At 33.5% G+C, this 15495-nt stretch overlaps 1 protein-coding gene across 8 annotated transcripts in view; it reads right to left on the bottom strand.

Moving 5' to 3' along the window:
* The window catches only part of SLC4A10 (solute carrier family 4 member 10), a 238689-nt gene that overhangs the window by 98728 nt on the left and 124466 nt on the right, over nt 1–15495 (bottom strand). For all 8 annotated transcript variants that reach the window (XM_036320544.1, XM_036320547.1, XM_036320542.1 and 5 more), the window contains one exon: nt 9005–9193. In XM_036320544.1, the coding sequence (XP_036176437.1) occupies nt 9005–9193 (189 nt within the window). The remainder of the gene's footprint in view (nt 1–9004; nt 9194–15495) is intronic.

Raw genomic sequence — 15495 nt, forward strand, 5'->3', positions numbered from 1 at the left:
CTAACGTCTCTCCATACTTACTTGTTACTTTTGTTGTGGAGTGAGTGATGACAACCAAGCTTTAAAGCCTTGACCATATTTATAGTAACTTACTTCAAACTACTGCTCCTATTCTCATTAGTCTTATTTGTTGGGAATACACTCTCTTGTGTCTGCCTACTTCTTCTCTCTACCTACCTAAATCCCAACTTTATTCAAATTCACCTGCAGTTTCATCTCTAGTCACTGCAGTTCGTACTCATCTAAATGCCTCTAAACTACTAGTACATATACAAATAAAACCTTTTCTATAAATTCTCTCCTGAAATCCCACTTCTTCTTCACTACCCAGAAATTATAACTTACTTTCAAATATTACTCGAATTTTGCCCTGTGCACTATTAAGCCTCTCAAATGGGCCACTTACTAATAGATACAATTTTTTTATGTTTTAAAATTGTTATATTTCTAGAAAGTAATGGGCTTAAGATTCTTCTAGAACTGAAATAGTTTTTTGCTTTCACTAAACAAAGTAAAATAATACATGTGGTGAAGATTTTAATATGATTTTTAAAGCAAATGGGCATCAAACCATGTACACAAATTCTGATTTTAGCATATTCCAAGACATATATATAATTTTGGAGAAATAATAGACTTAAGCAGCATCAATTATTTTCATTCTCCCATTTCTAACTGCAATATGCAGCTATGACTGTGAACTGTTCATTAGCAGCCATTTAATTTATCATTCTCAAAATAATAACTGCAATTTAAAAAACCTTTTACATAATGCATTTGTGCTAACAGATGTCTTCAATCACCAGTTTCACATCATTTCTCCATATTTTCATGAGTTAGAACATTAGATATATTTAAACCTAAATTTACTGAATGTTCTATAAAATTGAGTGGTGAAATTCAAGGCTTAAAAAATTAAATAAACATATATCTTCTTTCTTATAATAATTTATTTAATGTGGTATAAAATACATGGAAGAACAATAATTTAATTCAATCAGCAAGAAACACACAAAAAGAAAGTTAATCAAATGTAATCAGCATTGAAGAAATTTAATTGTATAGAAAATATGCTATAATTTAAAATTGAATAGGCTATGTTTTCATCATATACTTTAAAAGTAGAACATTTCACAAATTACTTTTAGCTCACATGGCATTTGTATTTTATCATGTAAATATTAATATATTTTGAGATTTATTGTTCTATCATATTTTTGTTATAAGATGATGAAAATTCCATAAAATATTACCTCATAAAGCTGATAATCAGGATGGTATTTGAAAACGATTTCTTATAAATATTTTAAGGATATGGATAATGACCTAGTGGAGAGTATTTAATTAGCAGGAGACATACTAGATGTTAGCAATTTCCTTACTAGTTCTGGATTCTAGATATGTACATAGAATATATGCTAATACAGGAAACAGAGCTTAAAAAGTGCCTGGCCAGCATGGCTCAGTGATTGACTGTCAACCTATGAACCAGGAGGTCACAGTTTGATTCCCGGTCAGGGCACATACCCAGGTTGTGGGCTCGCTCCCCAGTGCATTCAGGAGGCAGCCAATCAATGATTCTCTCTCATCATTTATATTTTTATCTCCCTCTCTCTTTTCCTCTCTGAAATAAATAGAAATACATTTAAAAAAATAATAATAAAAGCTTAAAAACTACCAGCCTAGGAATATAAACTACAAATTTGGTATCTCTTATATTTCAGCAGTAATAGTTAACAGTAGTAAATATTAGTAGTTACATATGTTTAATAACAAATGTCATATACCAAATATGTTGCAAAGTTTAAAGAGTACTACAAAGCTTATTTATTAATATATACATTAATTTGTTAACATGAGACAATATACATTGAATTTATATAACTTCAAGCAGTATCTGAAAACTTGGCAGGATAGAGAAAAATATATGGGTAATATTATTTTAAAATTAAACAAGTTTGGTTTGTGTTGTTTTGAAAAAATACTAGCCTTTAAATAATGCTTAAAATTTTATTTGCTCTCTATCAAACTAAAATGCACACATGAATGAATTATAGTCTATTGAACTACTGGAAATCTCATAAGTTAATTTCTATAATTTTGTTATCAACTATAATCTTTATTTGTCTAAGCACTAATTTCTTTAGTTTACTTCAATTATCACTGCCTTTCAAGAGGCAATGGGCTTGAATTTCAAAATGACTTTCATTAACTCAAATATTATATAAGAAGAATCAGTAAATTTAGGTTTTAAAAGAGCATCCCTTATTTTCTCGCTAATGTCTAAAACAATAGTAGTTCATATAATGACAATTTTCAGGTACAGGATTTTCCTTCCAACAGAAGTGAATATGTTTCCTAAAAGAATAACAAAGAATGTGCTGGGCTATTTTCCCCTCTAAGACAAAATAGTATAAAGTTGGGATTTAGCATCATTTATATATATATATATATTCTTTATGAATGCTAATTTTTATAATTGGTCTAATCACTATGCCACAATACTTGTGAACATACATGTTTTTTGCCTGCTTCTTTACATAACCATCACTTCATCCCCTGATCACTGTTCATATTAATATATCCTATAAGTATATGTCATTACAATGTTTAATCACATCTGTTATGAGACATGAAGTGGACTATCCAAAGCAATTTAAAAAGATACTTATTAACTCAGTAACTTCATTACATTCAGGGTAAATTATTCAAAAACTGATGAAAAATGAATACCATTATTATTAACAGGGAAAAGTACATGGCTATTTAAGTGTAAACATTTGAGAAACCTAACATCATTCTATATATTTACCATATGTGTTTATTGTTCCAAAACTTTAAACTCAAACTGTTCACATTTTTAATGTTATATGTTTTGATATATGTTATACATTTTATCAATTAAAATTCATATTATCTAGTATTCATATTGGTAACTGCTTGAATGGATTTTCTTTTGAATCATGAATTCATTTTGTCCTCTGGACCTCTATGTAGGGATCATATGAGTTGGATAAAGTTATTATAGACATCAAGTTTTCCAAGGAAAATCATTAAAGATGTGGGACAAGCACAGGAGAAAATTGAGAATAATTCAGGTGATTACTAACTAGAATATGGAAGCTCTGCCTTTCTACTTGCTACTCCATAAATTTTTCACTAAGTCCATTGTGCAACTGGCATAGACATTTATCTTATTATAAACTTGCAGGGGAGTAACATGAGATTATGTCAAAAGTACTAATTTTACTGTAAGTAACATTAGTATCATTAAAACATGTTATTGAAACACAACAGTAAAATATGTTATTAAAAAAACCTTTAAGTATTTAGTCCTTACCTATAGTTTTCTTTTTCTTCAAATAAATTATATACATAAGTATTGTAAAACAGTACCAATTTCTATTTGGCCAATTCAAATCAAAAGAATATATCACTTAAGAATATAATTATTTTCTACTGCTCAATGTACTGAAAATCATGTGTAATAGAAGGAAACTGTGATGAAGACATGGAGGTACATTACTTTAACCTAGAGACCAAGCTGGTTTACACTACCTCAGGAAACCTTCAACGCATTTAGAGTACCCAAAGGGTAGGAGATGAGGGAGGTACAGAGATGAGATGAGCCTGTTAGAGACAGACACAAGACAGAGCAAAATAAAGAAATATAAAGATGAATGACAAAGTTACAAACATGTGTAACAATACATTAATTTATGGAAATAGGAAACATGAAAGAAAGGCTAAATATTTAGAAAATGTTGATTAAGTGAGCTGCACTTCAAAAACATAAGAAGTATGCACTTAATTAAACCTGGAAAAAATTATTATGCCTGAAAATAATTAATGTAATATAAGAAATAACAAATTTAAAAGCATCATACTAGAAATAGTTTTGCAGTTAAAAACTAGTCCTGATATTCCAAAACTCAGTAGCAATAAATACAGCTTCTGAACAGCCACCAATTGTGTCTACAATATTATCTTGACATTTTGGAACAATGAAAAATATCTTTATTATAAAATGTTTAATTCTGTCATCAAAATGAATCTTTTACTATGTTTTTTTTTCCAAGTAATTCTAAGAATTATTATTCTAGCTTTATTTCTTCAAAGGTAGAACATTGTGAAGGATAATTTTTAACTTTTGGTATCTTACTTATGAGACCACAGTATTTAAAAAATAAGAAAGCATATAAATATCTAAATACACATAAAAACATTGTACCTCTGAAAATAAAAAGTACAACATTTTTTAAAGTAGTGCTTACAAAGCAATAAAACTGATTTCCAAAGGCCGTAAATAAAAATCATTCACAATACATATGCATACATTATTGTAAGGGCTGGAATCTATGTAGCCTGGAAGAGCCAACACATATCCCATCCTTCCAAATCTAAATGTTCTCCAGTAAAACTGGTTTTGAGAGTAAGTCAGAGACCTTCTGTTCTGTAATTCCGTTGAAATCTTAAATAAAAGGTACAACTGGAGCCCAGCCAGTGTTGCTCAGTGGTTGAGCCTTGAACCATGATCCAGCAGGTCACGGTTCTGTTCCTAGTCAGGGCACATGCCCAGGTTGCGGGCTCAATCCTTTGTAGGGGGCGTGCAGGAGGCAGCTGATCAATGACTCTCGTTATTTATGTTTTTTTCCCTCTTTCCCTCTCCCTTCCTCTCTCTGAAATCAATTTAAAAAATGTTTTTAAAGTACAACTGGAAAGTATTCAGAATAGGAAGGAGAAAAAATATCTAAAGGAAAAAAATTAGGGTTAGAATTATTAGTAAAAGACACAGTGGAATGAAAAACCCTATACCTAAGGAAACTAAGAGTCCTAAATTATTTTTTAATATAAACTTTATCTCTAAGGTAATATTAGTTTATAATAGATTTATAATTCAAATGTCTCAAAATATAATTAAATACATAACCTAAATCATAAACACAAATACTGATTTTTTTCTAGATCATTTAACACAAAAGTCTTATTTTTATTTTTAGAAAGTCCTTCTAGTTTCAAAGAATAATCACATATTCATTTTCAGTATTTTCTTCCCATATCCTTTTCAGGGTTGTAATGTTAAAGAAGATATTATTTTTTAATTATTTTTTGCTGTTGTTTTGCCAAATGTAACTGTCATTTTTTATTGAAACATCAAAATCAGACATTTAATGCTCACAGTTTTGATGCTTAATGAAAAGTGAAAGTTAAACACAGCATGGTGGCATTAAAAATGCATAGTGAATCCATAGCATCCTGCATGTTAGCCCTTAAGAGAATGTGCAGAACACCAAGAAAATGATTATACAAAAAAGCAAAACTAGTGTAATATCTGGAGGTGAGATTGAATACATTACCACAAATCACTAAAAATATTATGAACAAAATATTTTGGGCTTGGAACGAGAGGACCAAGGAAATCACTATCTTAAAAATAATAAAATCTATAGTAGGAAAGATCCATATTTGAAATTCAGATAAACTTCTCTGAATGTTTAACCCTTGGGATTACTACCACAGTAGCATGCTAAAGGGTCAAGTCAATTAAGAAAGTAGAAACCTTATTCTATATCATTCCTTCAGACTTCTTTATATAAGCATGAGTTCAATTTGGGGGAAGTTTCAATTGTTTTGCCTCCAAAACAAAAGCCTATTAAAGAAGAGAGGGCTTATTTCTAGCCTGTACTTAGGAATAAAAATGTTTCTTTTTTAAGATTCTAGAAAATCCTTAGTCTATAATTTTAAATAAAAAGTTCATCTTTTTATAGGAAATGCTCTACTGGAGATATATTTTTAAATAATAAAAATATTATTATTCCCTTTTGTATATTTTGAAATCTTTTTGCATCTCTCTGTACTACTGCACACACACACAAAAATAAATCTCTATTGCATATTTTGAAACAGAATCCCAAATCTGTGTTTATGGCTATGAATTTCGATGTTTGTTTATCTAAAGTTTGTCAGTTTTTAGAGTTCATAAGCAGATTGAGAACCTTAGTAATAAAGGTCTTTCACACTTTTTTCACTTCTGGATAAATTTATTTATAAATTGGTGAAGTCTATACATATTTTCAGAATTATCAATACACATAATTATGCAAAATGTGTGAGGAAGCAAAACAGAGTCATAAGGAGGTGTTATAGGCCTAGGCTTAGAACACCACTTCTGACAATACAGTCTACAATACTTAATTGGATGTATGAATCTTACTAGAAATGTTTCCAAGTTTTATTATCATAACGTATGCCTCCAAGGGGTCTGTATATGTTCAGATAAAGGCTGATTGTACATATGGTGACAGAATCACTTCAGAACTACTCACATTCTAGTTTTCAGAAAAACTAAGCAGTTGTCTGAACAAAAAAAAAAAGGCTCTCACAAAACTTTGTATCTATATGTGGATTTGTGATTGAAAGCTCTAATTCTATCATCTCTTTCTATGTTTAATAAATGTTTAAAGAAGTAGCGAACAGTGTGTCCAGGTTTACATGATATTACAATAAATGGTTCATCCAATAAATTCAGCAACCTCTTTCCTCCAAGAACTTAATGCAATAAAATTATTTTATAGCAAACATTATCCCCAGTGAAATTTGAGATATAAATTATGGCTAGTTAACAGCCCAAGATTCTTGCATCTTTGAATAAATACATTTTCTTCTTATAGACATATATTTTATACTCTGCTTTCCAGTTAAAGTAATGAAGTAAAGGCAGACATTTTTTTTAATGTGCTTGCAGTCCCACAAATTAATTCATGGGAATATTTTAATACGGTCTTTGGAATTATGTGAACACAAGCCCATAGCCAATATTAGCAAAATATCTAAGTCTGTTTTCTTATTAACATCATGCCAAATAAATACTAATATTGCAACAATAAGTAAAAGTGCTACATTTATATTGTCTTCTGCTTGCCAACCCTAATTTTTTGAGAACATGTTACGCCTACTTGATATCTCTTAAGGTGTACGTATGTGAAGAAATAATAAAATTCATTCAAGTGACAAAAACACAGTCTATGATGATGAAAAATACACTTATTTTTTAATGTATACATGCACACTGATAGTCCGACAGAAAACTTTATGACTCCGTTTGATATTATCAGTGGGACTTTTGCTGCTGCATCACTGATGACAGATTTTACATCAGGTTTATATTTCGTGACCTTCAGAGATATGCACGAGCTACTACTTTCATCCGTCAGACTACTCCTATTATGAGACTTAACAAAATTCATCACTGAGAACAAAGATTCACAAGCGTATGTGGATGAAACCAAAACATTGGTCAGATCTAGGAAGGCAGAGGCATAGAAATTGCTCTTCCCCTCTCTCGTCAATCCATGTCTATGGTCTTTAAGATAACTTGTTATGTAAAATCATTTATTTATCTAAGATGCACCTACACTGAATTTATCTGAAAAATAAAAAAGTCGATATTAATAAAAAAATTGTAAATGGAAGATTATAAGAGAGGGTTTTGCGTGCCAGCAAAAATTACTGGCATGCCATGTTTGGCACATGTGCCAGAGGTTGCCCACCCTGGTATAGAGTCTATACCAATAGCCTATAGACCATAAAGTGCTCATAACACTTTTATTGAGCTCAATATATGCACAACTACAGACTTCTACATAACAATGACTTATATTCAGTCATTGCAGGGTCTTTAGAAAGTCAAATGGAACTGATTCTGTGTTCTAAGACAATAGTACCATATTTATTGATTTATCATTTGTTCTACTTCTTTGTGTAGTATATTTGATTCAATAGTATGAAACCTGGTAAAATTCCCATATAAAGAAAGTCTGAGGAAAATTCACTATCATGCATTTGTATTTAAGGCATCTCTGAAGCCTGAAAATAGAAGTGAAATTACATAAAATAATACATGCTGACAATACACAAACTTTAGTCCATTTGTGGAAATCAGAGTCTTTCTAGGAAAGCATTTGCAATTATTTTTCATTAATATTTATCTTTTAAAAATGGGAACTCTTATAGCTGATGGAAGTTTAACAAATTCATATTATCCTCATGATAACTTCATTTTCCTTCATAAGACTAATGGAAAGGATAGATAATAACAAGATTCTTAAGTAACTTCCGTAATGTCAATGATGAAGGACCAAATGGATAAAAAGGAGGAACAAATACACAGAAAGGATCAAACAGTCTGAGGCACAAACCACAGGGAGTAAGTCACAACTGGTAGAAAACCATGGTTGGGGTCTCCTGTGTTTGTGTGTGAAGACGGTAAGCATGGTAGTTCTATGGATGCAACATGGGCCCATGAACTGGAAATCAGGCTTAATATATGTGGAGCCACAAGCAATGCCCTCGCTCAGTGGTCGGCAAACTGCGGCTCGCGAGCCACATGTGGCTCTTTGGCCCCTTGAGTGTGGCTCTTCCACAAAATACCGACTTCTGCGCACGGGCCATGAACTTTCAATCGCACTATATGTGCATGCCTGCACGTGGTATTTTATGGAAGAGCCACACTCAAGGGGCCAAAGAGCCGCATGTGGCTCGTGAGCCACAGTTTGCCAACCACTGCCCTAGCTGGTCTTTTCAACTAATATCTTGTTTTCCACAAACACTAAATAAAGATCACATTCATTTTAACTGAAAGAACATAAGTTGAAGTATTGTATTCTATTCTCAAGCTATGAGATAAAGTCTAGGACCTTGTTTGGGATACAATTGACACTCACTTTATGTTTGTTGTATTTGAGTCTACAACTTCTTATTAGCTAAAAGTTTCCCTTGCATTATTTCATGAGCCCTTCAGGGTACCTAAAGTCTTGTTAAAATTTCTACAATCCAATGCTTGATAACAATACTACATATGTATATTAAAAGAAGCAATTTTATAACAACAATCTAAATTTCGAAAGACCATTTTTAAATAAAAAATATTTTAAAGGATTTAGAATCACTTTGATAGTTTAAACACCTATGATAAACATAAAGAGAACAATAAAGAAAGATTTACCATTTTTATCCATGGAATTTGGTTCTGATTGTTTCTTGCCAATATCAGCAAAGGAACGGACAATGGGAAGTCTATTGGTGAGTTTTTTCTGATTCTGGTGGTGATGCTGTTTCATCAGTGCTTCATGGACCCTGTGGCGCACATCCTCATTGAGCTGACCTGAGCTCACTTGCTGGTCAAGGACCATATCTGAAAAGGGAATGCAGGAAGATTAGCACAGCTCTCCTGTAGTGAACCACTGAGTCCAAATACCCAGACTCTAGATCAGTGGTTCTCAACCTTCTGGCCCTTTAAATACAGTTCCTCATGTTGTGACCCAATCATAAAATTATTTTCGTTGCTATTTCATAACTGTAATGTTGCTACTGTTATGAATCATAATATAAATATCTGATATGCAGGATGGTCTTAGGCGACCCCTGTGAAAGGGTCATTCGACCGCCAAAGGGGCCGCGACCCACAGGCTGAGAACCGCTGCTCTAGATATTAGTCATCTTAAAATAGGAATAAATTCTTTAAAAATAAAACTCTTGGAAGTTTCTCTTTGTAGAAATGTTGCACAAGAAAGACTTGGGAAAATTTGTATTATAAACATTCAACTTTAAATACGTAATGATCATATAGAGGATTATATTTCAAATAGACATAGGTGTATTGAGAAAAGAGAGTGCTTCATACTTTTCAAACCTTCCTGGAAAATGTGTTTATGTAAAAAAGGTCTTCTATAACCAAAATACAAAGTATAAAAAGTGAGATTTCAGAAGGCTATAATTCAGAATAAGAGTTACCATATGCAGTGTCCTAAATGTCTATAAAATAAGTAAATAAGTAAAGGCATTTTAAATTTGTTGGTAATACAAAGCTCACTTCAATAAACCTCAGTGTAATTAATCTGCTTTTAGATGATCAAATATTAACTTTATTTGATTTTTTTAGATATTCCTTATATGAAACAAGCAGAGCACAATGAATTACCTTCCACTGCCCACTGAATACACTGAAGGTTTGAAAATTAGCAGAATTCTCCCTTAAAAACAATGTTTTCCTCCAGTGTGAACGAGAAATGGACTATGGAAACAGACTTGGGTCACTGTGCCACATTCTACCTGTGTGGCTTTGTAAAGTTGAATAATCTCAGGGTCCTTATTTGTAAGATGAAGATAATACCTATCACATATGTTGCTGCCATGACTAAGGACATAAGACACCTAAAGCACTGATTGAATACTGACACCCTCAGTAAATAACTCCCAGTACAAGATTTTCTTCGCAATTTCCATTAAGTAGGTTATGGGTCCCTGGTTTGAATCTTGCAGTTTTAAAACATCCATCTGTATTTATAGTAATGTATCAAGTGCAGGCAAAATTGGGTTTATTGATAACAGAAAACCCAAATCAAACTAAAACAGTGACTTTCATTGGCTTACAAAACAGGAAGATCCAAGTTAGGCTGGATTGAATTCCAGTCTATGTGATTCTGTCAGCATTCCCTTTAAGTGTGAGCGTAACCCCAGGCTGATTTTCCTTATTGTCATAAGGCGGCTGCCAGGAACAGCAAAGAAATACTTTGTTCTTAACCATAGATTCTTTGCCTTTTTGTGATTTTCTCTCTCTAAAAAATCATTATTTTTCCCCCTGCCCAGGAAAGATTCTTCTCTATCAAGTGACACAGCTTTGCCTATGCTGAGCCAATCATTGGCAAAAGCAATGCCCCCCATCACCACCATGAAGCCGTAAATGAATCAAGAACTGCCCTATACTCTAGAGTCAGTTCTCTAAACCAGAGGCAGACAAACTTTTTCTATAATGGGCCAAATATTATGTATTTTAGGATTTGGGAACCATACAATCTCTGTCACAATTACTCAGCTCTGCCTTTACAGCACAAAAATAGTCAAAGACAACATGTGCACAAATAAGCATGGCTGTGTTTCAGTAACACTGGCATGGACACTGAAAATTGAATTTCATATCATTTTCATGTCACAAAATATTAATCATTTTGTGATTTTTCAATCATGTGAAATGTAATAACCATTCTTAGCTCATAAGCCTAACAAAGTCTTATTAGGCCATATTTGCACATAGAGTATACTTTGCCAACCTTTGCTCTAACACTTTGCTGTTAAAATGGAAAGGGATAGTATGCATGTTTCAAAGTCAGCTGTAATGTAATGTTCACTATAATTACCTCCAAAGTCCCTTCCAATTCTGAAAATGAATGATAGTATAGAATAATTCATCTATCTATATCTCAGTTCTCTGGAAATCAGTACTTATAATACTCCTGGAATAATTTGAAATAAGGAAAGGATAAATTGTCAATATATATGACTTTATACTAAAACCTTACTAAGATTGAAAATTGCATGTAAAATATGCAATATATACTTCATATTGGGAATTGTAAAGTAAGTTATTAAAACATCAGAGGTATGCTATCCTATGGCAGTTTCATCTATAAGCCCCAGTTCAATATTCTAATCAGAATAAAAATGAGTCATATAATAAACCATGGACATAGTTATGATTTATAATTCCTACTAAAGCACAGTCTTTCCAGGCTTGAGTACCTCAAAAACCTGTAAGTCACTAGCTTCACAGTGTTTCAGAGATAAAGTCTTTATTTGAAAGAGTTACGTAAGAGAAAGCAAATAAAAAAAAAACTCATCTGCTCATTAGTCACACAGACATACACAGCAAACTCCTCTGAGCTATAACTGCATTAAATAACATCTTAATGAACCGGAAAAGTTAATCATCTTGCTTAAGAATATAAGTTATACTGAGATGATACTTAAGGACCAAAGGGAGAATGATCCACTAATCACTTATATTGTTCTCTTCACCACTATAATATATGTTAGCATTAACCTTGAAAACTAGGGAAGGATAATGGACCATAATGGCTTTGGGCCCAGAGTCAAGTCCCACAATCTCAGCAGGCTGTCATGCCTAATAATACAGTCTGGCCTGCCAAAGCACAATGCCAGGATCTGGGTGATAAGGAAAGAAGCAAGAAGAAAAAAGGATAAATAGGTCTTGCTCTTCTATCACTAAGCTGGCTCTGAAAAAACTAGTAGCATTTGTGTAAAAGGACCTAAGAAAATGAAAAATTATTTTTCATCTTAATCAGATAATTTTTTACTTTTTGACTCAAACTATAACTTTTTATTTTAAAAATTTTTATATTCAATATTATTTTGTGTTACTTTCAGATGTACGGCATTAGAAAATCATATGCTTTACTAAGTGGTCCCCCCGGAATTTCCAATACCCACGTCACACTATACACAGTTATTACAATACTATAGGCCCAGTGCACGGGTGAGGTTCCTCAGCCTGGCCTGCACCCTCTTGCAATTCGGGACCCCTCGGGGGATGTCGGACTGCCAGTTTCAGCCCGATCCCAGCAGGCCAGGCTGAAACCGGTAGTAGTGCGTGAAGCCAGGCCTGCAGGGATCAGGCCAAAACTGGCAGTCCAACATCCCCCCAGGGATGCAGTAGTGCGAGAAGCAGCAAGTGGCTGGGGAGGGGCCTGAGTCCAGGCTGGGTGCCATGCCCGCTCATCCTGGCCCCACTGCACCTGCCGCCACCGCTCGGTAGCACTGCCGCAGAGGCCAGAGAAGCTCATGCTACTGCAGCTGCACTCGCCAGCCCTGAGCCCGGCGTCTGGAGCCCATAGGTCAGCTGTGGGAGCACACAGACCACCAGTGGGCAGCTCCTGCATTGAGTGTCTGCCCCCCAGGTGGTCAATGTGCATCACAGCCACTGGTCAAACAGTGAACTGGTCAACCGGTCACTTAGGGTCATATATATATATTACTGACTATATTTCCTATGCTATAATTTATATCCCTATAAATTATTCTGTAACCAATCTGTACTGCTCAATCCCTTAATCTTTTTCACCAGCCTCCCACCATGCTTCCCTCTGACAACTATCAGTCTATTCTCTGTATCTATGAGTCCATTTCTATTTTGTTTGTTCATTTATAATGCTCTTTAGATTCCACATATAAGTGAAATCATATGGTATTTGTCTTTCTCCTGCTATCTTGTTTCACTCAGCAATAACACCCTCTAGGTCAAATTCAGACAATTATTTCATTATGATCAACAGAATGAAACTAGAGACTATGTGATTTTATAGATTCTATATAAATCTCTGAACTCTTTAAAGATTATCATATAAATGCTTTGTCCTAAAAACCCATTGTCTTAACTTTAAAGGATGCTCAGAGCAGAGTGGGAAATAGGATGGGTTTAAATCCTACAATTTGGTTGACAGCACTAAAAAATGTATTTACTAAAAATATAAACTACTAAGAAAATACGTACTTTCCGGGCCAAGGACTGTAATAGTGTAAGCATGTTTAAAAATGTATGACATTCCCATTCTCCTAAATTTGCATATTATATTCAGTACAGCAAACTATGGATTTTTACTTCACTGAAAGAATTTAGACAATAAAAGTTCACTTAATGAGTTGAGAGCAATGACTGATAATCTTTCATGGTACTAACTTTGGTTTAGTTCTAATTTCTTACTCTCATTGACAGAATTAGGCTAAAGTATAGACCTTGCAGAAGGTCTTTACAGTGTTATATTTTAAAGAGATTAACACAGACCATAAAATTGCCTATGATTTGTAAAATTTAATTAAGAATAATTATAATACAATTAATCTTCATATCAGAATAAATTGTAAGAAAATATATCTTGAGAATTTGATTTGAAAGGGTTTAGTAATATTTTGAAGGAAGAAGTTTACATTTATTCTGAGTTCCCTGAAACATTGGGAAATAGACATTTTTAAATTAACTTTATCCAAAAGAAAATCCTACTTTAATTATACCAGAAATTCTTAACAGACCTGCCAGATATAAATGGGATTTTCTCCTACTAAATCTATAAAACCTCTTTAAAAAATGATCTAAGAGTCTATTAAAAACATCAGAATACTGATATAAAAATCCTTCATCATTCTAAAACAATATCTGGGTCATAATCTTCTGCTAGAAAAAGCCTAAAAAACACGAATGCTGCAGAGCCCAGGCATTTTCAAAATACTCAGGTTTAGAGCCCTTAAAGTAGGTTATTACATCTAGGTTTTGGAAAATAGAAACAAGTGACTAATATGTTGTAACTGCCTAACATATAGGAAATTGTGATAGATAAAGGTAAAGAGAAAATTTCAGGCCTTATTGTTAATCATTATGGTCACAAATTATCTATATATCTATATATATAAAAGCCTAAGCGACCAGATGACCAGCTGGTAGCTATGATGCGCACTGACCACCAGAGGGCAGATGCTCAATGCAGGAGTTGTCCCCTGGTGGTCAGTGCACTCCCACAGCAGGATTGCCACTCAGCTGACAGACGGGCGTCAGACACTGGGCTGATGACTGGCGAGCGCAGCTGCAGCAGTGTGAGCCTCTCCTGCAGACACTCCCCCTGCACGCCCAAGTGGCAGCAGATGCAGCAGGGCCGGGATAAGTGGGTGCTATGCCAAGCCCAGGTTTGGGCTCCTCCCTGGCCACCTGCCACTTCGTGCACTACTTCGTGCTGTGAGGGGTCGACACGATTGTGGGCTGGAGCCCGATGAGGTCCACTGATCCCCACAGGCCAGGCCGAGGGACCCCACCGGTGCACGAATCCATGCACTGGGCCTCCAGTCATAAAATAAAATAAAACAAAATTTATAATTATAGGTTAAAAAAAAATTCCCATCTCTGCAAGTGGCATCTGTGATATATTACTAAACAATACAGCTTATTTGTCACAAAGTAAAAACAGTGGTAAGTAAACAATAAGAAAATAATTACAAGCCATAGGAAGAAATGTTTAAATTAGATTTCATTGAAGGTAGAAATAAATATCTTTGAATTAAATAAGTCAAATTAAAATTATTCAGAGAGGGAATCTTGTTACATTAATAATTGAAAAGGCATTTAAGGTCATAATGATTAAGTATTTGTAATAATATTTTTCTATGTGGTGTTAGCTCTAAAGTATTTACAGTTTATGAAAGACATTTTACAAACTGATATACATTGAAAATAGGATATTCAAGTTGGGCTACTCTGGAGACAGAAAAATACAGACTATTTAGCAGAGCAAAATGAATACTAAAAAGCTATCTGGGATATTGAACTTCTACTGAACTACTTCCATTTGTAAAGATAGCTTTAGAAACTGTAATTTGCTTTTGAAAGCTAGATTTAACACAGCTAACAGCCTTCACATATTCTACAGAATTGAGTTTGAGGAAGAAGGCAGCATTAAAGAAAGGAAGCATAAATTTAGACAATAAAACTAAGCTAAGGTAATAAACAGGAGAGTTTTAGTGAAATTAATGGGAGATGATTTCCTGGTAGAAATAAATTTCTAAAGAAAGCAGAAGAAGTTATATGCTTTAAGAAACATAAAGCCAAAAAGAAAAAAAAAGAAACATAAAGCCTAGTAAAACTATAAATGTTATTTT

This window comes from Myotis myotis, unplaced genomic scaffold (genome assembly GCF_014108235.1).
Source record: "Myotis myotis isolate mMyoMyo1 unplaced genomic scaffold, mMyoMyo1.p scaffold_m19_p_8, whole genome shotgun sequence".
In the NCBI taxonomy this organism is placed as follows: domain Eukaryota; kingdom Metazoa; phylum Chordata; class Mammalia; order Chiroptera; family Vespertilionidae; genus Myotis; species Myotis myotis.